At 39.6% G+C, this 26,700-nt stretch overlaps 1 protein-coding gene and 1 long non-coding RNA gene across 3 annotated transcripts; both read left to right on the forward strand.

Annotated features, from left to right (window-relative positions):
* The first annotated feature begins 1,369 nt into the window (after window positions 1–1,369).
* LOC118430520 lies at window positions 1,370–9,338 on the forward strand. The gene is made up of 4 exons (XR_004832870.1): window positions 1,370–1,590; window positions 2,025–2,146; window positions 7,630–7,845; window positions 8,020–9,338. It is a non-coding gene; the product is annotated as an uncharacterized LOC118430520 (long non-coding RNA).
* A 1,006-nt stretch (window positions 9,339–10,344) lies between these two features.
* On the forward strand, window positions 10,345–24,726 carry LOC118430766 (voltage-gated potassium channel subunit beta-2-like). 2 transcript variants are annotated; one of them, XM_035841787.1, is made up of 15 exons: window positions 10,345–10,532; window positions 10,855–10,898; window positions 11,254–11,327; window positions 13,844–13,887; window positions 14,440–14,477; window positions 14,844–14,923; window positions 15,491–15,535; window positions 16,321–16,365; window positions 16,926–17,056; window positions 17,728–17,813; window positions 18,367–18,487; window positions 19,100–19,194; window positions 22,528–22,648; window positions 23,210–23,298; window positions 23,580–24,726. In XM_035841787.1, the coding sequence occupies exons 3-15, from the start codon at window positions 11,287–11,289 to the stop codon at window positions 23,664–23,666; spliced, it is 1,023 nt and encodes a 340-aa protein (XP_035697680.1). In that variant the 5' UTR covers window positions 10,345–10,532; window positions 10,855–10,898; window positions 11,254–11,286; the 3' UTR covers window positions 23,667–24,726. The 2 variants fall into 2 exon arrangements, with proteins under 2 accessions (XP_035697680.1, XP_035697681.1); XM_035841788.1 differs by lacking the exon at window positions 10,855–10,898 and having other exon boundaries at window positions 10,384–10,532.
* Window positions 24,727–26,700: the final 1,974 nt, after the last annotated feature.

Here is a 26,700-nt window from a genome sequence, read left to right on the forward strand (position 1 = left end):
ATATTCCACGTCATCGTTACCACCATTCCACCTTAAACAGACTAATAATTCATTGCTGTGTGGCAGTCGTACCAATATTTTCCGATTAGGCTCTCTAAGGCTTATAGTATTGGGTGCAAGTGAAAAAGCAAGGCCACCCTACATCTGCTTTGTTTTGGTCGACATCACATCTTGTTACTGTCGACATCACATCTTGTTACTGTGGCATTTATGTCGTCACGAATATGAAAATAAACATACGTGCACCCACGATTTGACGACCACATGGTCAACACACGTGATGACATCCGCGCTCTCATTAATTTTCATCTGATTTCAGAAGAAAAAAACAAGAATTTTTTTCTTCTTTGATAATGGTTAGATAGACCAAAATGGGCAAAAAAATGTTGTGTTGTGTTGTGTTGTGTTGTGGCCTAATAATTGTACTTATAGAAGTCGCACTAGGGACGTAGCCTTGACTATAGTTGCAGAAGTGAAACTTGTTGGATAGTTGTAAAAGTACCACCAAGATGGAAGCGCCATGAGTGAAGTTACCAACTTGGCAAGTGATTTCAGTATACCACACAAGTGCCAGTTTTACTACACTAGTTTTACTTCTTTAATACGTGAATGTATGCCTTGATAGTTCGGATACCATGTTTTGCCACTTCAAGTCTTGTTACAGCATTTATGGTGTATATATCTTGTTTTTTCACCCGCCTTGTTATTTTTTCGTCCTATCTCATTATTTTTGCAGTCTGTATAGGATGTCATCCATAAAAATTACTTGTGTAGCCTAAAGTCATATTCTGGATATGTGGTCGTCAAATCCCGGGTGTGGTCATTTGCATACTCGTGACGAGAAAAACGCGACAGTAAACCCACATCTTCCTGGTTTGGGGCAATCATAAATTCACTGCAGTTCTAAGCTATGATTGGATCCTGACTGAAGAAGGAGAGGAAAGAAGAAGAAGTTAACACGCAAGCAAAAATACACTAGAATGAACTTGTTTTCTTTGACGTAGTGTTTACAGATGTTATCATCATGCAAAATGTGTAGTCGTTTATGGGGTCTTATACAGTGTGTAGCTGTACCAGGATTTAGTGCTAGCCTCGGTTGTTTTTTCCAAGGCGGGCTCGCTTCGGGACAATGATAAATTCACTGCAGCTATAATTGGATCCTGACTGAAGAGGTAGAAGAAAGAAGAAGAACAAGCGAGCAAAAACACACGAGAATAGACTTGTTTTTTGGGATCAGATGTTTTCATCTGGCAAATTTGTCTACGTTGCTATAGGGCCTTGTACCAGGACGTACAAGGAGATGACGTAAGTTGTTTTCGTGCGTTCTGACGCTGCAAAGTTCGTATCCACAAACAGGGCCTGTTTTAGCTGTTGGGATCTGGTTTTGTGGTCTGGATTCGTCGTATTTCGTTGTCTAAAGTTTTTAGGATCATCTTGATACGTTTTATGGTTTGGTACAGTAGGTTTTAAGGGAATTTCGAGGGGTTTTTTCCTTCGCCGTTGACGGCCTCGGTTTACCGGAAGTATGGATAGACATTTCTCCCTTGTCCCGTGCAGTGGTCCCGTGACACTCTTGTGAAAGGAGTACAGGTTAGTCGCCACCATTTCTGATATTTTTGTTCGTTGTAGAATTTATTTTGTGCCGCTGTTTCAGAATCCCTATATTGCTATTCTTTGGCAATCTTTGAAAAAGAAATATCCATGCAATTTGAATATTTTTTTCTATGTCACAGTATGTGGAATTTAGAAAGCTTCATGCAAAATGATTTAAGGCCTACTTATAAGTTTGTTTGCCAAATGCGCTGAACAGTCGTCATACATTTATAAGTAAATATTCCACATTTTTGTAATTTTCTTTCCCGACAATAGGTTAACATGTTAAATTTCGTCTTTGTGGGTTGTAGAAATCTTAAGGCAAGCACTTTGGCTAATTTCATCCGTGCAAATTGATTTTAAGACCTGCAATTCTGTCAGGCCCACGTAATGAAGAACTGTCATAACTCCATTCTTTTCGGTTGAAACAGATCTGGCATCTTGACAGGACCCCGGGGAGTCATAAAACACCCTGAACAGCGTCGCCCGAAGACGGAAGGCGAGAGGAAAATACCAGACCGGGACTAGATGCAGGTCCGTGGCTGCATGCGTTGTTAGCATTTTTTTTCTGTACTCCGGCATGGTTATGTTCCACCTAGATTGCTTAAACTGGGACATTTTGTTCCCTGGAAACAACCATAACCATGGATGTTTCTACCTGCTGTCCTCTGCCAGGGAACCAATGTCTATTCTATACAGCTATCTATATGCATTCTTTACTGGGAGGTTTGACTTCTTCTTTGGAGGCAGTGGCTGATGAAAAGTCCCACGTCTTTAATGATTAGTGGGTTCTGTGATTTTAACAGGAATGTAGTTTTTTTGGAGGTCTACTAGCTGATGAAAAGTCGGAAATACTGTTTTGATTGTGTCAAAAAGGTTGTTTTTCATTCTCATAATGGGGACAGTTACTCATAAATGCATTTCATCTTCCACTGCATCCGTCGCACAGTATTTGCACAATCTATCTTGAACTGACAACTTTTTATAACTACCCTTTTCTATCTCTAGAGGGTGAGCGCTGATTCTCATCTTACATACGTTGAACCTCCTGTCAGTGTCGTTGTGGTATTGATAGGTTTCCATGGCATATTCGGTTTTAATATGTTTGTAAATCTTAGCTTGCCGTTATCTTTAATTGACCCTCCAGACCACATAAACTAATTAAAAACCATGGGGAATCCACCCATGGTTGCAGCTCAGAAACAGTGGTCACACAAAACAGAAAGTTATTTGCATATTGACTGTCAAGTCTGTTTGGAAAAAAATATTTGGAGTTATCTTTCACTAGTTTTGAATAAACGGCTGATCATTGCATACGACAATTTCCACAACTTCAGTTTTGATGAAAGAAAGTTCAACTAACACGGAGTATTGACCAAATTTTCCGTTATTTTGAATTCAGTGCAATGTTGTTCTTTACCATGCTCTAAGCAAGAGCCGGCTGACTTTCAGAAATACCAATTTCATTTGTAAACGTATCTGTTCTCAGATAAGAGCTGCTGCTACCAACTGTTATCACCTTCATACTACATGTAATGTAGTATCGTAAATAAGGGATTTCAGTTTCAAATTTGAAATCACAGCTAACATATACAAAAAAGCCCTAGTTGCAAGGTGCACTCATGGCTCGTGACATACACATATTTTCATTGACAGTTAACTTGTGTTCATAGAAATATGGAGAACTTGTAATCACGGTGCCTTCTTTGTAGTCTAGAGCTAGACCAGATAGACTTACTGATACAGTCTGACCACCAGCCAATGTTTCCCTACCAGGTTGTTTTCGACCAGACTCATTACTTTCTATTCTTCCTGTTTAGGGGAAGCAGAAATATTGCATCTTTATGTGCCACCAAACTAAGTAAAGTCTTTATCTATTGTTTCTAGATGTCATAATATATAAGTGTGTCAAAGAGACTATTTGATACTCTAGTCTACAATGTCTTAGCCCTGCCCTGCACCCATGTTATAACGGAATGAAAGTGTCAGTGAGAGACTGAAGCCAGATAGTTAATTACACTAGCTGAATTCATTGGATGTTTTTTTTTTAGTGAAACCTCCCAGTTTTAAGGCGTATAGAATATTCTAGATGAATATTTACACACAGACCGGTTAACTAGTTTGGTTTTAAGGAACAGCATGGCACAGACGTGTGTATTTGCGCTGAAGGAGGTAATTCGTTACTACCAGAAACGGGGATCCCTTGTATGTATGGCATTTCTACACGTTTCTAGAGCCTTCGACCGCGTTAAGCACTGGCGGTTATTAAAAAATTGATCGACAGGAACGTACCACATTACTTAATACCCTTACTTGTACCTGCTACAATGTTTTGTACTTAAGAGTCCATTCGGACAATGTCCTTTCTGACAACTTAACTGCCAAGCCAATAACAGAGTGCCACAGGGAAGTCTGCTATCTCCTTTTTTGTTCGAAATCTATGTCTCTGACCCGAGTGTTGAGCTGAGTTGCTCTTGTGTTGGTTGCGTTGTTATATCCGAAATGCCATTGTGAACCTTTTCTTGTACGATGATGATCCATGTATTATTTGCCCATCTGTCAAAAGTTTTCAAAAGCTCATGTCTATGTGCACGAAAACCATATACTGTTCAGTGAAACCAAAAGCCAATGTGTATATTTTCCGCTTGGGAGATTCAAATTGAACGGACCGCCTCATTCAATTGTCTTAGTTCTGTTCCTTCATGGTACGAAATTACACTACGTTTCATCTGTAAACTACCTGGGTAACCAGATTACCTCGGGCCTATCTGATGATGAATCAATTCGATCTCACATCAGAGGCTTTATATACAAGAGCCAATTCCTTTGAACGAAAATGCCGGTTCACCTCGCCTGGAGTGAAGCGTGTCCTTTTCAATGCTGTTCATCGATATACATTATATATAACTTTATTGCACAACAATTGTACGAGGTACAAAGTATGGCATCTACATAACTACAGTTCTATGGCTTAACTAACTAATACAGGAGTTGTAGTATGGGATAAGCTTCCTACAATATAATTGGAAGCTTTTACAATCAGTTGCGTTTCTAATATCCAAACCTTCTTTAATATATTTTCCTATATCTGCCATGCAGGGATTGTCACATGTCATGATGTATTTGAATTTGCACTTCAGGTCCATTGAGATAAATCCTTGTGTATAAAATGACAACCTTCTGTATAGAGAATTGCGTATTTCAGAATATTTGGGACATACAATCAGAAAGTGATATTCGTCTTCAATTAACTCTGGACAGAATGGACAAACCCTCTGGTCGATTGGGATTTTTTGGAATCTCCCGGTTTCTATTTATACATGTATTCTGCTCAGCTGTGGTATCAGTATACCTTAGCTACTATTCGCAAGCAACGCATAGCCTATAACAATGCTCTCAATATTGTTAGACTATAGAACGAGTGCTAGTGCTAGCCAGGTTTTTGTCTCACATGGGGTTGATACTTGAGGCTAGCTACGAGGAGAAAACTAACGCGTGTATTTTATACAAGGCATCGCCGCATCTGCAAAAGGAACATCTTCCGCTTATTCCATTCAGACGCCTCCATCCATGTGCACAGTATATTCTGGACACACTACGTCAATTATCTACAAAACCACCGGCTTATCCCACTAAACTGTTCACTATATGTAAATGACAGTTTATTTGTATTGCTGTAATGTGTGTTTTTATATTTATTGTACATATGATATAGGCCACGTGCCTGCAATAAAGTTGAAATAAAATTACCGCACCAACGACGGTCCAAACCTAACCGGGGTGAATGTACGATTGAAGTAAACCCCATACAAATGTGTTGTACTGTACAGTTATTGTTTATGAAAGCTGTAGTAAGATTTGAATCTGTCATATACGTGGAATGAGATACATGTACAGTGCAATCCGACACTACCTTGGAACGTTTGTAATTACACTCGTATTGTTCTGCAATGGTGAAGTCACCAATGTTGTGTTGTGTTGTGGGAGCAGACACTTGTCTAGTACTGAGACAGAATGTAAAGACCTCTTGATTTCTAAGGTTAGGGGATTCAGTTCAGGAGAGACAATAGAGAACTTAGATTGCAATATTATGACGTCTGTTATAACGTTAAAAGTCTTCCGTACCCACCGTACGGAAACCCTTGTCTCTGCGTCATTTCTTTATCCTTCATGTGCTGATCTTCCAGTCTGGCCGGCCCGGGCTTTGATTCCGGAAGCCAGGAGACTGTGATACAGATCGCATCACATCAACTAACAAATCTAGACTAACACGCTATTGTTGGGAATCTCGTCGTGCCTAACAGGATCACAACAACATGATGCCCAGTGAGCCTGGTCGTCCTTTTGTGGACCTTACCGTCCATCATGACAAGTTACCACCACCACACTATTTATTAACTTTCATTTCTTCATTCCATATCATAAACATATAAATCACATCCCAACCACTTTGAAGTCAAACATCATATCAAATAACAAATCTTGGCCAACCACATTCACGTCATCGTTAACACGTCAAAATCACATTAAGAAACACCATTCCACCTCAAACTAATCATTCATTTATGTGCGGTTGTCGTCCCTATATTTCCGACAAGTCGTAACAACAACCTCATAACATTTTTCGTCATCGTTAACACGCCATGCAGTTCAATAGCTCATTCCACAACCCTGAAAAATCAGCCCTCATACTTTTGTATAAACCGGGCCAGGGCCGAACAATCTAAATATTTACACATGTCTTCATCATTCACCATTCATTGTCATCATTTGTAACAAATCCCACGCTTCTTTCATTCAAAGTAGTTGTATTTGCATCCGCGAAGAATCCCGTATTTCTTTCATTCACAATCGTCAGATTTGCATTTGTAAGAAATCGCACATTTTCAATCGCAATTGTCATAATTGCATTTGTAAACAATCCCCCATTTCTTTTATTCACAATCGCATTCGTAAAATTCCCGCATTTCTTCATACACAATCGTCATATTGGCATTCGCAAATAAAAATCCCACGTCTTTCATTCACTATCGTTATATCTGCAATTATAAAAAAAATCCCACATTTCTTTTATTCGCAATCGTCATAATTGCATTTTTGTGAAGAAAAGAATCGCGAATTTACGATCATGTATGGAGGCGTGGGGTTTTGTGGCCGTCATCTCGTCAGGGAATTTCCCATGACTCATGATCATGCAGCTGCATGTACAGACACGACACCACTGTCGCCGTAGAGGCGTGGGGGTTTTGGGCCGTCACCTCGTCAGGGAATTTCCCATGACTCATGATCATGCAGGTGCATGTTCAGGCACGACACCGCTGTCGCCGTAGACGTAGAGAAGCGTGTTTTGTGTTGCGTGCACTGGACAAACTTAACGTCTTTTGTGTGAAATGGAAGATTCAAGACTAAAGAAAACTAAAGTGGCAGTTTTCAAAAATTAGGATGCACTTTCAGGAACATCAAGTTTCCAAATGACGCATTTACACTCTTTATCTAGGCCTGTTCTCGCGATCGTCAGGCAGTTATAGCTGAGTCAACAGTCTTGAAAGGCACAGAAAGCCGCCTTCCGTATCAAAACTCTCATTCAGACTGCGTTATTCCCTAAGGCCCTACTTAAACTCGATAATGCATGTATCAAGTCTATAATGTTATATGCTATTGAGATCTGAAGCAAAGATCACTCAAATGACAACTGCCCTGTTGAAATATTAACATATAAAACCGCTTTTGTAAAAACACCGATCCGATAAGTTAATGCACACAGAAATTCGTGTAACCTAGCTAGTGTAACCTTGCCAGTGCGACTATCATAATGGCTATGAATACAGATAATGTAAGAACTAACGTTAGGGTGTTTTTTTATACGTGTGTTTTACACATGGTACTAGTATGTCGCTGTGGCTTATAGCACGCCCGCAGTCCCCGCCACGGCCAATGGAATGTTTGGAGAATATGTCCAAGCTTTCAAGTTTGGTGTGATTCTTTTTTTTTTTTACATGTTGGCCGGTTGTTTGATATCTTTCTCCTCTTTCCTAGCTCCCCCTTTTCCGCTATGGAATAACCCATGGTCGCTGGCCAATGGGCTGCCTAGTATTCATATTGCGTAATGCAGATGAAACGTAAACCAAGCTGATTACGAACACAGCAGTCATTTCGCTGCCAGACAGAGGGGAGACAACACGTGTCTGGGACCGGTCTCTGATGATTGATTACAACTGCCCCCACGAAGTCAACGCACTCCCCTGCACTTCGGTAAGTAACTCAGCTTTTACTTCTGCATATAGTCAAGAGGATCTTAGAATAATGGATCGCGTTCTTTGGTCAGAGCCAGGTATAGTTAGATTATGAACTTGATTTAATTGTTAGTTTGGGATTTTTCAAATTCATACTGCAATTGACCTGTCCTTTTTGGCATTGTTGTTGCAGGGGCTCATCATAAAGATAAACAAGATCAAAAGAAGTACAACTATAATACTTGCAGTGGAAAGGAAACATCTCATCATCATGGACTTCTTATTCTATTTCTTATCACTTTTATTATTCTTATTCAAAAGCGAATCAACATTTTGAAATATTTTCAATATTTCGTTGGGCTAAAGGGCTCAGGTACAGGTTAATATGTGTGGGTCTCTGATCTTTGCACAGGTCGGGCAAATAATGAGATCCACACGAATTCAAGGGACGTCGGTGGCTTTCACTGAAAGACGAGCTGTATCACTGAAGGGAAGGACATCCGTGTGCAAATTGCTACAAGGGGATCGAGGCTGAGAGCCATATGCAAAACCCGAAACAACGTCGCCCGAAGGAGCAAGGCCATGACAGGGAAATGCCAGACCGGCAGCAGAGCCGCGGGCGGCCAACCGATTGCGCTGCTTTTGAGGGAAAAACTGAGTGCAGTTAGAGAATTCATGGACTGACGTACACGTACTATCTGCGTTATTTGACTTAACGAATACGTGTTGTCTATTCTATTAGGTCATATTTAGTCATGTAAAAAATAATTCAATTCACCTAGACAACGATGGATATACGAATGGTGGACATCCTAACCAAACGTATATGGAAACTTTATTGACACGACAAAAGTACAGCGACTTTCGTGAGGATTATAACAACTATTTACAGACTACAGCTAAGCAGACGTATGTGCATATTTACAGATATGAATAAGTCAACATGTTGTTTCTAGCATGTAATTTACATAATTCGAACATTGCCTGCAAATGTCTTGAGTTACAAACGAACTTTTACCAATCTAACGTTTGCGGGAGTTTCTCAACGATAAAAATACACGTCCGTGCAGCCGTTTACTTTTGGGTTGTAGCAGCCGTTAACTTTTGGGCTGTAGCAGCCTTTCACTCCGTCACTTACAAGAAGATACAACGCAACGATTGCTAGATGTAATTAGTCTGTAGTATTATACTATGATTGTTATTCTTGAACGGTTATTCGTTTGATGACGTGAACTGCAACAGACCGAGATGTACTTAGTCTAGTAATATGAGCGATATTGTGTAGCTGTCTGTCAGGTAAGGCAGAATACAAAGACGAGAGATTTCTACGGCAGTTCAGGAGAGCAGACATTTGTCTAGTACTGAGACAGAATGTTAATACAAGAGATTTCTAAGGTAAGAGAGTTCAGTTCAGGAGAGACAATAGAGAACTTCAGTTAAGGCCAAAGAGAGATAGCATTATTATGAAGTCTATTATATTGTTAAAAGTCTTCTGTACCCAGCGTGCGGAAATTCTTGTCTCTGCGTCATTTCTTTATCCTTCATGTGCTGATCTTCGAATTCCAGTTGGCAACTTAAGGAACCTGTATATATTTGTTACATGTCTAAGCCTCTATCGTTAGGATCTTATCGTAACTTTCCTAACTTTACAACACACTAACACTTCATGCTTGTGTCTCTTGCCGTCCTGCCGCTTCCGACAAGAGTACAAGATCATATTTCCTAACCATCCCATCCAATCCCTTCATACAACACACTAACACTTCATGCTTGTGTCTCTTGCCGTCCTGCCGCTTCCGACAAGAGTACAAGATCATATTTCCTAACCATCCCATCCAATCCCTTCATACAACACACTAACACTTCATGCTTGTGTCTCTTGGCGTCCTGCCGCTTCCGACAAGAGTACAAGATCATATTTCCTAACCATCCCATCCAATCCCTTCATACAACACACTAACACTTCATGCTTGTGTCTCTTGCCGTCCTGCCGCTTCCGACAAGAGTACAAGATCATATTTCCTAACCATCCCATCCAATCCCTTCATACAACACACTAACACTTCATGCTTGTGTCTCTTGCCGTCCTGCCGTTTCCGACAAGAGTACAAGATCATATTTCCTAACCATCCCATTCAATCCCTTCATACAACACACTAACACTTCATGCTTGTGTCTCTTGCCGTCCTGCCGTTTCCGACAAGACCACAAGATCACGTTTCTTAGTCATCTCATAACTTCATACAGCACACTAATCCGTCATATCCAAATGGCGCCAGCGCCACCCTTCCCGTCATACACCGTAAAACAATATGGCGGCGCCCATAAATGCCAACAAAAACAGAACAGGTTTTGCTACCGCAAACCTGTAATTTTGGTCAATTTGTTATACTGTTTGATATTGGACATATAGGTTACAAATTGTTGGCTAGCTTCAGTCCTGGGTGCTAGCAAATCCTCTGCTAACTTTACCACTAATGAGACATAGATAAGTTACGCTTCCTCTGATTGGTGCGCCGCTGTCGATCCGCCGCCCCGGAACAGTTTCTGACCAATCATATGTAGCTTTGCAGCTTTTTCATTTGCTATGGTCGTCTGCTAATATAAGCGCAAATTTTCAACTGTGGAGTCATGCTGAATGGAAGTTGACTGTCAGACGGCAAGTTTACGTTGTCGTATTCCATTTTTTATCGACCTGAACTATAGGTAAGAACAGGTGTCTTCATCATGGATTTCGAAGACTGCTGGAGGTTCTTTGTCAGAAATGCAAATATGTCTCAATATTTTGGAATGGGGGAGGGGGGTAACGTTATAAGGGACAACAACACTTCTGACTTTTGGGTAACGTTACATATTTGCTGTGTAAATGTAAACAGACTTCAATCAGAACGTCTTCAATCAGAACGTGGCGTGATTGTTGAAAATGTTTTGATTATTTTGCTACACGCATTTATTTCACTTTGGCACAAACATTTCGGCTTCATGCTCAAAAATATACAGATAATTTTCAACTTCTCTTCCCTACTAGGATCAGTATCGGTGTCAGAGTGTCAACCAACAGTCCATATTAAGGTACCATGTCATGTCACGTTACTGGATTTACCTCATTAATGATTCAAGACACGAGTCTCCAGTTTGAGTGATCTTCCTATAATAGCTGAACAGAATACAAAAATACTCTTATAAACATAGCATTTATGACGGTAACATGTTATATCATGATAAGCAAATAATCGTTAGTCTTGTAGAATGTGTCGATAGAGGAACTGTTTCTACTGATAATCTTATACTTCAAAATATCCTCAAGGTATATTGGTTGTCAGAAAAATATGGAAATCAGAAGGACTGTCATTATTTTGTGGCTTGGTTGTTAGTTATGTCACAATTTAGAATAAAGAATTGCTAACATATTCTCTGAAACTTGCAGGGAGAGAGCAACCCTTTTCAGGAGGTCGAGTGAATGCACAAGTCTTCAAAAAAATTCAGCAATATGATTTACAGGTTTGTACAAAATCAGAATCAGGAAGTAATTTATGAGCTTTTAGAATACATCATTGGCAACTGGTAAATTATTTGAGTTCTTTTAGCTATCTCTCAGAGAACTTACTCTTGATAATGTTACATTATCATGTTTTATATTCATATTCCACTCCTGTTGTTAATGAAAATGGATTCAACATGCTTGAAAAGCAGGATTTTTTTTAACAAGAAGATGGCTCTGAAATTTTAATACAAAAAATTAATGGTATATTGTAACATAAATACTTTAAATTGATGGTACATGTACATGTACGTACTAGCAGGGCTCGAAATACTTTTTTCTGCATACCTGCACTGGTGCAGGTAACATTGAAAATTACCTGCACCAGACAAATTTTACCTGCACCAGACAAATTTTACCTGCACCACTCTGAAATATAGATTAATACTAAAATTATTCAGGAACCATTGCTATTTTTTCTTTTACACTTTGTAGGTGGTAACAGTCAATTTCGCTTATTATAACAATCCATGTACACCTACATCATATGAAAGTTATGTATAAAACCCAGTACAGTCAAACCTGTATTAGGGGCCACCTCTACAGAGGGGCCACCTGTCCATAGTGGCCACTTTTTGTCGGTCCCTTGGGTATTTTATCTACAAGTTGCCACCTCTATACAGAGGCCACCTGTCTATAGTGGCCAAATTTGTCCGGTCCCTTGAGTGGCCGCTATAGACAGGTTTGACTGTACATGGACCAGTGCAGGTTAGGTGCAGGTAGACACCAGAAATACCTGCACAGCAACAATTTTACCTGCACTAACCTGCATATGCAGGTGGTATTTCGAGCCCTGACTAGGGTTGTACAGCTTCCACCCAATGCACTATATTACTCTTGGCAGTGGTGACAGAAAAGAATTCAGTGCTGACCAAATATACACAGGTTCAATCTGTGCCTGAAATTGGCTCACACATCAACACATCCAACAGGTGTATGTGTAATCATGTATGGTTGCTGGGGGAATTTATGAATGGAAAAATCCATGTTTTTTACATCTGTGAAAATAGAGGTATTGTTTTTGTTCTGTTTGCTTGTTTGTCTTTGTGTTTGCAAGGAGTAACCTCGTCGGTGTGTGCAAAAGTTTGTCCCCTGCTGTCCCGGTCCAAGGTTGTTCTCAGACTGAGTTGTATTAAATCAGAGACTGGCAGGATGCAAAGGTTGAGCTGGCCTGCATCCACATTGCCTGTACAGGTTGGCAGGAAGTGAAAGATGTTAGCATGAACCTGTGAGTAGAGCATGACTGTGATACAGACATAGTTGTGTTGTTCTGAAAATATTTTGTTCAGAAATGTATAAGATTAATAGTTGAGGTATGAGATATTTGATTTTTTGATTATTGAATGGAAGGTCTTTTGGCCCAAGGAAGAAGTAAAGAATTGAAGATACAATGTAGTACTTGACTGAGTCTATAGACTTACCTTTGTATGTTCAAGAGAGATTTGCATAACTTTTTTGATATTCAATATTTGATCCAAAATAGTCTAGAACTTAGTAAAATAACAGGCATGCACTGCGCATTTACTTTTAGTATTCGTAGCGGCTGTTTTCTGTCATTGATAGAGGAGCTAATGAAACTGGAAGGGAACCTAAGTCCAAGAAGTTCAGGGATGCATTTTATGGGAGGCTTGACCAGCATTCCAAGTTACATATATAGATCTTGGGGACTATGCAGCTGTGATTTGGTATTGATTGGAGAGGTGCCATGCATGATAGCAGGTTAGGCTGTGCATGAAATTAGGTAGTAATATATATCCTGCAGTGGTGTCAGGCATCTATTCCTGTGGAACTCCACAACACTAGAAGAAGAGTTGTACCTAATCTGTGTGGGAGTGTTAGGTGGGAGGATGTGTACGTTACAGTGCAGTAAGGATGGGTTACATCAGGGGTTACGGTTCCGTTCAGCTGTGCAGAGTATGGAGAGGATGGTGCTGAACAGTCTGGACAGGCGCCAGGTCTGTCGTATGCGCTATAGGTAAGGCTGGAGATAAACAGCATGGTTCAAGAAGCCTCTCAGGGTGTTCTAGATCTTTCACAGTATTTAAATCATTTCAATTACGTGTCATGTGTTAGCAGCTTTATAGTGTGGGTTAAAAGTGATTCAAATGGTTCATGTAAAACATGTTAGAATTTATGATGTAACTCAGTCTGAGGCTGCAATGTTATTAAGTGTCAATGCAACATTCATTCATTCATTCATTCATTCTTTTTATGTACACTTCATAAAGATGTGGACATTACACAACTTGTTAGGGGTAACAGGTCAATATTGGGTCCTATTGTGCAACTTGTTCTAGATGATGTCATTCTCTGACACACTAATGGATATCTCGTCAGGCATATTGATAATGATCATGTGCAAGCACATAATTATCTTGTTTTGGCTCCTTCATATACTTTGTTGATACTCAGGTTGTCCCTGTATATTAACTGGTAGTAGCCACACAGCTGATGTAGAAGTCTTTCTCCCCCACAGAAATCTAGGAAGGTCTGGTCTAAGGGTGTCTTGCCTTGGACTGGGTAAGTGTTTTTGAAGTATATGTTCACTTGATCTGAGTGAGCAATGAACAAAAAAGGACATTTATCATATTTATGCTTCAAAAGGTGAAGGAGAATATATATATATATATTGCATGTTGTCACTGTCAACAAAATGTTTATAAACTTAAATTTGATAAGTCATGTTTCCATTATTGCTTTATTATCATTGTCTACAAGGGTGAATCAAAAGTTTTAACGCCAAGTTTGTTTCTCATCAGAATGTATGAAAACAACGTATGTGACAAAACAGGAGAATTTTTATCAAACATAATTGTCATGTGATGTGAGAGTCGAAAGGAGTTTATTATTATCATTTATTTATTTGCAGGCGCTAATATATATAGTAATAATTGGCCCATGAAAAAGAATGAACAATTTTTTTTTAGACTAAGTCTTATAGAAATAACTATGACACTATTACACATTCATTGTCGGAAGGTAGATATTTTGCTGTATTCTGTGTCCTATAAGTGGTGGAACTGTGACTTCCATTTCAATTACTATAATAATTGTTTTCAACATGATTTACAGGGACGTGGGTGACATTTGGAGGGCAAGTTACAGATGAGGTCTGTATGTATGGGGTTTGATTTTCTCTCCGTTCCATGTTTCTTTTCCCTGGACAAGACTTTTTCCATATTGATGCTCTTGGACAAAAGGCAGTTATGATGGTTTGAGTGTTGCAAATTTGGGAGGGCACTTTATAATTTCAGAACATTAGAAATACAAAATGTATGTGCACTTTCATGATCACAATCATAATTATAGTTTATGTTAATTTCTTTTCGTTATTGCACCCCTTTGCTGTCAGCTAGATTCTTCATATTTTCCTTCAAAATTTTAGTCTTGACTTTCTATGTTTGAGATAAGGTTCAGTGTTGTTCAAAGTACAATGTATATCTATGATATTGTTATAACTTTGATTTTTGTTTCAGATGGCTGAAGAACTGATGACTTTAGCATATGAAAATGGCGTGAACCTATTTGACACTGCAGAGGTGTATGCAGCTGGCAAGTAAGTAAATACAGGGCTCGAAATACCACCTTCCATTGCAGGACTCAAAACGATGTAACTTTATCTCTGTTATATACTTTGTCTGACCCTTGCCTCTTCCCTCATGACCTCAATGAAAAGCGGCCTGCAGGCCGATTTGAGCTTTCATGAATAAATAAAGGTTCAAACAAACAAACAAACAAAAGGTTAGTGCAGGTAAAATTGGAGCTGTGCAGGTATTTCTAGTGTTTATCTTCACCTAACCTGCACTGGTCCATGTACTGGGTTTAAACATAAATGTCCTATAATGTAGCTGTAAATGTATTATGGATTGTTATTAGCTGCATTGACTGTTACCATCTATAAAGTATAAAAGAAAAAAAATAGCAATGGTTCCTGAACAATTTTAGTATGATCCATTCCTCCTAAATCTAGAGTGGTGCAGGTAAAGTTTGTCTGGTGCAGGTAATGTTTTATGTTACCTTCTGTTTGTAGTTTTGCTAATTCTTGACAACAATCAAGAGCAGCTTTACTTGTTGTTGAACTTTGCTTGTTATATCCATTCAAGTCATTTTCTCTTCAATACAGAGCAGAAATCACATTGGGGAACATCATCAAGAAAAAGGGTTGGAGGTACGTGTATGTTTACCCGTGGAATTCAATTTATCCACTGCCAGAATGATGCAGATGTGCACTAACAAAATTAGTTGTGCGTAGGGCTGGGTATCGGTACAGCGTACCGGTACAAAATGGTTTTTCTTATTGGACCGGTCCAGAAAAACCGGACCTGAAAAAATTAGCTTGACCCGATGTTGGACCGATTAGAAAATTAACAGATTATTTTATCAGGCATTCACACGTTTTGGCGCTTGCAGGTGGAAGAAAATAACAAGAGTGAGGTAGAGTAGAGTTTATACTATTTTATTAGTAATTTCTACCAAGTTTTACAGCCAATCGTACAAGTGCAGTTAGCGTTCTAGGATTTTAAAACGCCAGTGTAAGTCTAATACTCCACCAAACAGATTTCCTCTTTGTGAAATGGACCATTGGTATATGGTATGAGTCATACTGAATCAGGTCCAGGTTCAGGTCCGGACCTGGACCTGATCCTCTGGACCTGAACCGGACCTGGACCTGAATTTTCTGTACCGGTACCCAGCCCTAGTTGTGCGCAGTAATGATTTTTACATGATACATGAATTGAAATTACCGCCCTAGCCTCGTACCCTCTGATCACTATTGGCCAGGGGGCTCCTTACATGTGCTGCAACACGTGTATGGCACGCAGGCTTTTTCGCTGCTTTTGATTTCTGTGAATTAGGAGTTCAGTAATGTATCTGATTTTAAGAGGCCAGTAATATGTCTCATGACTACATTGTATATCTCAAGACGATCCTATCTTGTCTCTGTCATCTCAGGAGATCCAGCCTCGTCATTACAACAAAGATATTCTGGGGAGGAAGGTAAGTACAAAACCTGGAATTCTTTTTATATATTTGCAAAATTCAGTCATTTTCCCTGCCATCCTGGACTTACAAGGAAATGAACATTCAGAGGACCTGGTCTTGAAGAATTGTAATACCCCCGTCACATTATCCACGATCTTCAGGCGTATTGATGGAAAATCGGCCATATTTAAGACAGAGGGTTGTGCGTATTTTTCACATGAAAACCGTCCCTGTCACATATAAGCCATACTTTGTACCTTATACAATTGTTGTGCAATAAAGTTATAATTACAAGCAAGGCTCGCGGGCGATTGTCGTCCGATCGATTTTCGCCCCCATGTGACGGGGGTATAAGAGACATCAGGCTTTCAGACTTTTGCCTGTGATAATGTCTTTTACAGGCATGTGTCTGACTATTTGAGTAATAAATATATCAATGTTCTACTCACCATACAATATACAACAGTCAATCAACCCACTGTTGCAATTTTAAAAACTGGTAGCTTCTTTACTAACAAATGATTCTTAAGAAGGAAAGGTAAGAAGGAAGGTACAATTTAACCATTTTTTTGCAGAGCGGAGACAGAACGAGGGCTATCCAGAAAACACATCATTGAGGGTCTGCAAGGCTCACTACAGAGGCTACAGCTGGATTATGTGGATGTGGTGTTTGCCAACAGACCAGATCCTAACACTCCAATGGAAGGTAGTATGGATTCTTCTTTGATCTAGTTTAAGATTGCACCTGGTGACTATCGGTGTTGTAGCCCCTGCCAAGCTCTGAATACACAAATTTGACCTGGTCATCTGTCATATATTGCAGTTGTACCTCTTGGCATTGTTTTTAACAAGAATTCGGATCAATGTGTCTACGTCTTGCCAGATATATCCCAGGTTGATAGTAACTCTGAGTTTAAGTAGTCCCAGGGCCCAGCTGTACCCAAAAATAGCCACTACAGTATATAGTAGAGTAGATTCATCCCTCAAGCTACCAACATCTTGCACACAGCAGTCGTCCCTCAGAAAGACATCTGGAGCCGCATAGTTCAAGTTTTGAACTTTTATTCAGCCTGTCGGCCAAACTAGTTTTGCTATGTACAGCTTCTTCAGTGGCTAGAGGCTAAAATCTAGGATGAATCAAGGAGGTTTAACCTCCTTGGATGAATCTACTATACTGTATATCTATTGTACACTACTGGTTACATATAGCTACCATGATCAATACTGGAGTAGTGACCAAAGGTAAGTTGCTACTACTGACACTTTTCTTCAGTTCCCTTAGGTGATCACTATTGACAGGAAATAACTGTACCTTTATTTGTGTTACAACGCATGCAAGTATGACAAGTAGCAATGATATTGTTTTTGGTTTCCCAGAGACGGTACGAGCATTCAGCTATGTGATTGAGCGAGGCTGGGCCCTGTACTGGGGCACATCTAGATGGAGCCCCATGGAGATTATGGTCAGTAGATATACTGAGTTGGATGCATCGACACTGGTGCCGGTGTCGATTCATTCTGACCAATCAGAAGGAGCAAACACACCGACCTGGCAGGAATCTATATGTTACTGCGTCATAACCAACGTGGAATGGGGCCTTCTGATTGGTCCGCGGCGCCTGGCTATATGATAATTGCCTTTAAATAGCTGGATGTCTAACCTTTATTGACACAGTATCTAATGAATCATCAGGGATTTTCCCCAGTCAATATCGACTGAGGAGCCTATAATTCCCTGTCTTCATCTTCTTTGCATATCAATTCATAGTTACTGCAGGGATATAAAACCTGCTATCCAACAAGATCTTTTCAGTCGATCGTATTGGGGAGACAACTTGCAGAGGTGGCATCTCACCTGTTTTGTCTCCCCACCATTTTTATATGGGAAGTCCAATAAATAAATAAATAACTAAATACATGTAGATCGTACCATCTGGCCGCTTCCAAAACCATATGCAGTTGCTTGAGTATAGTATACGTAATTGCTATTTGGTGAATTTTCTCTTGACTTTTCAGGAGGCGTACTCAGTAGCCAGACAGTTCAACCTCATCCCCCCTATAGCAGAGCAGGCAGAGTACCACCTCTTCCAGCGGGAGAAAGTCGAGGCACAGCTTCCTGAGCTCTATGCCAAGATAGGTAAGGTTGTGGGGCACAGCACTCATCATAGTCATCCACTTCATGTGCCATCAATGACAATGTCCTAATACATAGGAGGGACACGAGATTGAGAGGTCCTGGGCTGGATTCCTTGGAGCACTGCATCAGACACTTATCACAAGTTTCCTGGCTCTACTCCTGTGTACATACATGTACTTTTGTACACCTGGGTACCTGACTCCAGTTGGGGAGGTAAAACCTGTTAAGAGACGGTCTCTAGTTTCCAAGACATTGGAAAAATGTTGTACGTCGTATGTTTCTAGAACCATCTTAGAGTGGTATTTGTTTAACCTCCTTGTTGCTACCAAGTATACAGTAAGAGTGTCCTACTTTAAACAAGGCTCACAGCTAGATGTGCAAAGGTTAGGTGTAGGTGTGACATGTCGTTCAGTACAGCACAATGTACATGTATGGCTGGTGTGTTAAGGGTGGTTATTTCTTTAAGCTAAACAGAGACAGATACAGACACATATTGTACTAACGACCGCAAAAAAAAATGCAGAGGATAACAACCTCCTATGGCTTACAAGGATGTGATGGTGCGTGCTACATTATGCTGTCTTTGAAAATGAGTTGTTTCTGTGTACCCAGGTGTTGGAGCTATGACCTGGTCTCCTCTTGCCTGTGGCATCATCACAGGAAAGTATGACGACGGGGTGCCCATTTACTCCAGAGCTGCTCTCAAGGTAAGGTCAAATTCTGGTCTACTGTTACTGTAAAACTTTCTGCAAAGTTTTAGATAACGTCTCATATGATTCAAGATAGAGCATAAGTACTGGCATAATTCAATAACATAATTATCGTAGATGGTGTTCCTGTCATAGTCTGTTTGTTTTATTTGGATCTCCATTAGTGGTACCACCAAAGTGGTACCGCTATTCTTCCTGGAGTCCGACAAATATAGGTATGTACAATAAAAACGAACATAATCAACAAAACTTATACAATTGGTAAACAGAACAGTAACAAAATTAACTGAGGCAACTTAAATTGAACGGGAGAGATCAGATGAACGTGAGAGATCAGAATGAACGTGAGAGATTAAAGCATAGTCCAGCTTCTGGTTCCAATTAGTTGGTAACTGGAATCCAGAGACCCCGAGTAAACCCATGGTTCTGCATCTGTCTTTTAGAGAGGACGTTAATGGAGGTCCCTGCTACAGAAACAGCAATGACGCATGTACTGGTGTTTAGCCATGCAAAACTGCTGATGATAATCAGGTTCAGGTCTGGAACTGGACATGATCCCTAGTAACCTTTGAGCCTAGGTCATTCCTCACTTAAAAAGACTTAAAACAGAATGATGAGGCAATATGTACTTACCATGGTTGTTCTTGACTGCAGCAGATTGTTTCTTAAATTCCCTCTGTCACATGAGTATAGATGTTCAGTTGTAAAGTTCTACACTGGGAAGATTTTCAGTTGCTTTTATGTCCAGTATTAAACTTCTACATCTGCTGGTGTGTTTTGTGTACCTCAGGGCTCTAGCCAGCTCGAAATTTTTTTCCGTCAGCCAATTCCCATTGTCGCGAAAACACTATTCCAGGAGTTAGAGAGACTGAACTGAGACCTTGAAAAAACGGTTTTAATGAGATTATCGTATGCGAAAGGGCACCGACACACATTCTCAACAATCATAACAATAGCAAAACAAACAGTGTGTGGCTTTTACGGCCGTGGACGGCGTCCCCAAGCCGCCTGTAGCTTCCACCAAGGAGCTTTTATCAGATTTTTGTCCGTCAAGGTTGACGGATTGGTTTTAAAATTTTTCCGTCACACGCTGCAAATTTCCGACAATTGACGGAAAAACGGGCGCTGGCTAGAGCCCTGGTGTACCTACTCATGGGGGGCATCTCCCAGCTGATGAATTTGGGAGTTTTCTGGTGCAGTTTGTATGTCCTGTGTATTTAAGCAGCAGTTTCTGAGTGTCACGACAAGTGTCCCATAGATAGCTGTGAAGTTTTGTCGAATTGCTTTTCTTAAGTCTGGAGTGCGAAGGATACTTGCAATCGGGTTGATCGCTGAGTTCAGCGTCATCAGCACTCCGACTCCACTCGGCCCAGCTGGAAGTGGGCACTTTTCTCCAGCCCTGCGGCATACAGGGATGACCGCAAGAGGCAAGACCCAAAAGACAAAGGCTGCCACCACATGAACCATGACTGTCCTTGCCCTGTGTGCACTTCTTTCAAATTTTCTTTGTGCCTCGTCTTGTGAAACATCGTGCATCTCAATTTTTTCAGCCCTGTTTCGTCTTCCGTTGTCTTCAAGTTGTTGGTCACTCCCTACCACTGGATGCCTTTTAAGCTTTCTCCTTATAGCTATCAATATACTGATATTTAATAGCAGTATTATACTAGCCAGAGAAAGGATTATGGCAACCACAAGACCAATGAAGGCAAGAGAGAAAAAATTAAAACATTTCAATATGGGCATATCTATACAGTTCCAGCCCATACTGGGCAAGAAAGAAAACAAAGATAGCACAAGCCACGAAGAGGCAATAGCTTCACCTGCAGTATTTTTGGCATTGCCAGCCTGGTTGTGGTAGTAGACAGGATGCCTTATGGCGACATAGCTGTTCACAGACGGTAGGGCTAGAGCTGAGGCAGACATTACCTGACTATGTATCACTAACTTAAGGTAGAAATATTCATAATGGTGTACAGCCTGGTCAATCCCACCTGGTCTACAGTCCGACACACAAGTCCAAAGCCTGCTAGGAGATCTGACATGGCCAGGTTGGCGATGTAGAAGTAGTGCTCGCTGTGGAGTTCCCGTCGTATGATGATTCCCAACAGCACAGCAGCATTAGCCACGATCATATAAAGTCCCATCAGCCAAAAGATGACAGTAGTTGCCATTCCTAGCACTGAAAAATCCTTGTATGCAGAGCAGGCTTCTTTGGCTTGGTCATAGCTTACAGTCTCGTTCTGCATATGCCATATGACACACGGGATCTGCCTGTTAAACCTGTCAGGCAATATTTCGCCAGGATCCAATGGAAGGACAGAGCTGTTGTTGAACATGGTGAAGCTGATTCTGGTCTTCCACAGGTTGATGGATAGGTTTTGGTGGGCGGTGTGTTCCAATAACACTGCAGTGGTCGTCGGTAGTGCTGTACAGTGTACTGGTTCACCGTGAAGAAGGCAATGAGCTATGTTACTTATACTGAATTCCTTGTGATGCAGGAGAATATAAAACAGCATTGGTTGCATTTAAGGTAATTCCTCTGGATGTTTTCATGAATAACAGAAAAAAAGTTGATGCATGAAATGCAAGAAAGGTGCTGCCTCCACTGACCTTTCCATTAGCCATCAGATTCTGTACACTCTTAAATGCATCACCCAAATGCTTTCTAAAGCAGTTGAGCTCCAAGCTGAACTAACAGAATTTTGAGTAGACTTTCCATTGGTCATTGAAAGTTCTGACGCAAGTGTAAAAGAGTACATTAAGGTCTTTGTGAGTTATTTCTTACAATGTGGTCATTATAATTATACAAACATTTGTGTTGTACATGAGCTCTAATGAAACTACGGAAAATACGCTTCAGTGTCATTAATTTTATGTTGAGCACATTCATCCAAAAATTGCCAACATCTATATAACACGGTGTGACCACACAATTTATGGCAAGCTGTACTTAGGTACACCCAGCTGATAGTGTGCGACTGCACCACTCAACACCCAGCACTGTGCACCTCTGCCCTAGTAGGCAGTTGCAGAATGTCACCTGCTCATTCCCTACAAACAAGCTTTCAACTGTTGAGTTTGAGGCTCAAGCTTAGTTGCACTAGTTAGAAAGCCATAAACAAACGTTCATACAGCCATTTACTATGGGGTACTTTTAGGGTACCCACTTGAGTAATTTGTTGAGTGGCACCCTTATGGAAGACCCATATCTTGCTGCTAAATAATAGTTATCAATTCAAGGTTGCTAAGGAGAATCACTATTAGGTTTTCCTTTCATACAAAATCTAGGGGATAATGCAGCATAACTTGGTTTGCATATATCTCTTGCAGGGCTATGGTTGGCTGAAGGATAAGATCCTGAGTGAAGATGGGAGAAGACAGCAGGCCAAGCTGAGAGAAGTACAGATCATAGCTGACAAACTCAACTGCACACTGCCACAGCTGGCTATTGGTAAGGAACCTTAATATACATATGTATGTACTTACAATTTTGGGGGATTTATTTGCTAATTGCTACAGTATAAAATATACTATTACTACTAGCAGTAGGTACATGAATGTGTATTTGGCCTTAAAAATCAAATTGTATTTAAAAGATTGTCACCACAATTTATGTACACATGTACAGGTAGGTTATGATGCAAAGTTGACATCATATTAACCAGTAGTATATCATATTTCAAATTGTAGAAGATTGTTCAATGTGCATCATACATAGGAACTGCATACATGTAACTCTGGATTTCATAAAAAGATAGAGAAAGTAATGACTGGGTCATAACACTTTGTACATGTGTAATGCAGAACAAGAATGCCCTGGATTATTTGATACTTGGTTACAAATCTTAGATGTTCATTATAACAGAAAAAAAAACATATACCTGTACACTAAAATAATCAATCACAAGAGAAAGGCCAGACAGTGTTAATCTCTTTTTTTCTTTTAAAAATATATAGTTTACACTTTTGAGTTTTGAGCCTGAAAATTAATTTTTTCTCCTTGCCCCTGCAGCCTGGTGTTTACGGAATGAGACCATCAGTTCTGTTCTCCTTGGTGCCTCCTCTATAGAACAGCTGTATGAAAATATACAGGCTCTTCAGGTAAGTAGACTGCTTTATAATAAATATGCAGTCAAAATTATTGTGCTTTAAGTTAGTTTTGGTCCATCACTTTTTTTTTTCTGGATTTTTCTTTTTTTCATTTTTGCCCGCGCGTCATCTATAAAATTAAGACCTTATGTTGGAAATTGTAGGGGCTGATTTTGTTTGAGATTTTCGAGGAGAATATCTCAAGAAGAGGTTGACAGTTGTCATGATTTTTATCAGTTTTGGTTGTTTCATCACGCCTTTTCATCGATGATGTTTCCATGATCTCTATGCAGGTGGTCCAAAAGTTGACTCCACAGATTCTGACAGAACTGGACGGTATCCTTGGTAACAAACCTTCCACCAAACGAGATGTGAAGTAACTTCACAGCTACACCCTGTCTGCTGAAGACTTAGTTAGGACACCGGTCAATCTGGAGAAGTAACCACCGGACATTCCAAGATAGAAAAAACTCTTAAATGCTCTTCCAGAGGAGGTGTCATGGCACGTATGTTTGTCTTACTCAGGATTGACCATTCTTTAGATGATAAACTTCTCAATGATAATAATATATATTCTGGTGCCAAATCGTAGGCCTTTAAGCAGGCTGAAGGGTAAAAAGAGGAGCTCTGTTAAACTTTGATAATCATTATGGCAACATTTTGTTTTAGCCAAATATATTTTGAACCTTCAGATAATGTGAATATTTTTCAGCCAAACTTTATCTTGAATGTTCATACGATGTGGATTTTAGCAGTTCAAAGCAAAGCTGGCCCAAATAAGGCTCTGACCTTAGCCTTTTCAGCATCTGACATTATTGATAGATTAAAAACCACTATGTATTAAACACTATGTACAGTTAAATAGTGTCATAAGGTTTGTCACTAGTTGCTAGATCACGATTCAACCTATAATATACCTACTAGCTACTTAGTCCCTTGACATCCAGGTCGTTTGGGGTACTGGTCATCAGTATATTACTAAAATTGAAAAGCCAGGATAATATTCTGAAAAATCATACAATATTGTAACATTGCTAGACAAAAAAGTGCGACTCTATAGAAATTTGTTTCAGAAATACAGTCTCCACAGTACACACTCGACAGCTAAATTAATATCCTCAAGCACTGCTACTCTTCATTGATGTACATATTGGTTTGTTACATGACGTTTTGTCAGCTTTCTATTTAATTTGTAACTATGCAATATTCATAGTATTAGGTACATATTATTCTACATTATGTAAAATCATACTAAAATGTAACAGATCTTTATTTTGTACTACCCACTACATGTAGTTGCTGACTGGCTTCAAGCAGAGGTTTGTAGGCAAGATTGTTACATTTTCCTATCCAAATGTGGCTGCCTGTTTCTATTGCAAACTGCCTTCTAACTACAGCTTGGCAGAATTTGTATAAAGAAGTACCAGGATGCCATAATGAGAAAAATGTTATCAATTTTGTGGTTTATTCTAACATTGTCCCTACCTTAAATTTCTGTATATAAAATATCGCAATTTTGCTTGAGCCATCCCAAGCTCATTTTCAAAAGAAAATGTGCTACATGTTTCTTACAGACATTTTGAGCTTTGCAAAACAGCAAAACATAAAATAAGCATTATTTATTGTAGCACTTTTTGGTAGATAATATTCTCATAACTGGTAATTTGGTCAAAACCAGTTGTTATTTTCCTCAATTTGCCATTATGATATTACATGTTTGTATTATTATTGTTTTCTTTTGTACATGTCCTGTGATTTGAATTTTGAGTTGTACAAACTGTGTGTTTTATAAACTGTTTGCTTATAGAATAATAAAAAAGAAGTCATTGTTGGTCTTATATGTTGAATAGTATTACTAAGTTAGACGTAGTACATTATGAACTGTTAACATTTGTGTGGGTTCGTGCGTTAATGTGTGTTTGTGTACAAATGTCTCAAGAAGTTGTGTATGAATTGTCTTGGCCGACAGAACATGCCAAACCAATCACATGATTACCTGAAATATTTCTAAAAAAATTCGCTCACTCTGTGGTTATATATATGTCACAGTAGAGATCACGATCCAGTAGAATCGTCGATTCTCCTAGGAGAGATCGCAATCGGAGTTGGTCCTAGGGCCAACTCCGATCGGGGTCTCTCCTAGGAGAATCGGCGATTCTACTAAGTGTAGATTGCGATCGGGGCCTCTCATAGGGCTAACTCCGATCCAAACTCAAATGATACAAGATATGGGAAACAGACTGCGATTGGGATCTCTCCTAGGCAAAATGAAGACCCTAAAAAAGTTTCATTACAATAAACTTGACTACTTAAGGAAAGTAGGCTTCCAGTAATATGCACACAATACACACAACAAAACCAGTTAGAGCCATAATGTATTTACATTAAAAATGCAGGAGTTCATTCCGGCCCATTTCATGCAGCTTGAGTTCTGTACAACACAACATACAAGATTTTGGATATTCCCTTAATGTACATCATACAGTAAACTGTGCATGTGCATCAGCCCTTAGAGTTGCTATGCAGAGCAAGACATAGCATTGCCAGTGATCGGTGCCTGTTACCAACAAACGTTACCCGGCAATACAGTGACAACAAAGTCATAGTTTTACGAAATACAGCATAGTTTGTAGTCATATTGTATATTCTTTCAGACATAAGAACATTTGATACAACACAAAGCAGTACAAGGCTACATTTCACTGTTAAAAAGCACACCACTGTGCACTGGCATGCAGCTTCAGAATAAAAAAAAACATTAACTTTTATACAAGAGGAAATCATCTGAAGTAAAGTGATAACAGAACAAGTCAATGTGTTTCAAACAGTACTAGAGAATAGCACGTGCCCAGAACATCAAGTCCATTGGATGTTTGGTCAACGAAGGCGGTTAAAAAAGCCTCCTTGGGTCAATGCAGCACCAGAATAAGGGAATAAAGGAAGATTTCTCTATGGCTACAACTGTATTAGAAATTTGATTATACACTGGATATCATTATCCTTAATATGGTGGTATGTTCAGGGGTACATGACAGTTATAACATAACTTAGTGCACTGAAAACTATACTGAGGCATGCTGGGTCAAATACCAACATGTGAGCGCTAAAGAAGGCACAAGTGCTATCCCAGAATACATTTTTGTACCATGTTGCAGACATTATCACTAATACATTGGTCCTTGGCAAGCTTCTGTGGAAATAAAGTTGATCTTCACACCACAAAATAACATTAAGTACATACTCAAAAACATGAAAAGAAATCAGGATACAGTAGATGAATTTGGCTTGATTTGAAATTTTTCTTCATGATTTGGGTTAACTGCATCAATTATGTATACAAATAAAATTATCAAATATACTCTCAAATGCCAGAGTAATATATAGTGGGTAGACTCATAATGTTTCATGCAGTCT

This window comes from Branchiostoma floridae, chromosome 14, assembly GCF_000003815.2.
Source record: "Branchiostoma floridae strain S238N-H82 chromosome 14, Bfl_VNyyK, whole genome shotgun sequence".
NCBI classification, from domain to species: Eukaryota; Metazoa; Chordata; class Leptocardii; order Amphioxiformes; family Branchiostomatidae; genus Branchiostoma; species Branchiostoma floridae.

What these genes read in the sequence shown, in the direction of transcription:
- LOC118430766 (XM_035841787.1), top strand. Translation starts at nt 11,287, where the DNA reads ATGCACAAGTCTTCAAAAAAATTCAGCAATATGATTTACAG. An exon ending in GAGGTGTATGCAGCTGGCAA is followed by an intron (nt 14,924 to 15,490) that starts GTAAGTAAATAC and finishes TCTTCAATACAG; the next exon opens with AGCAGAAATCACATTGGGGA. An exon ending in ACTGCCACAGCTGGCTATTG is followed by an intron (nt 22,649 to 23,209) that starts GTAAGGAACCTT and finishes TTGCCCCTGCAG; the next exon opens with CCTGGTGTTTACGGAATGAG.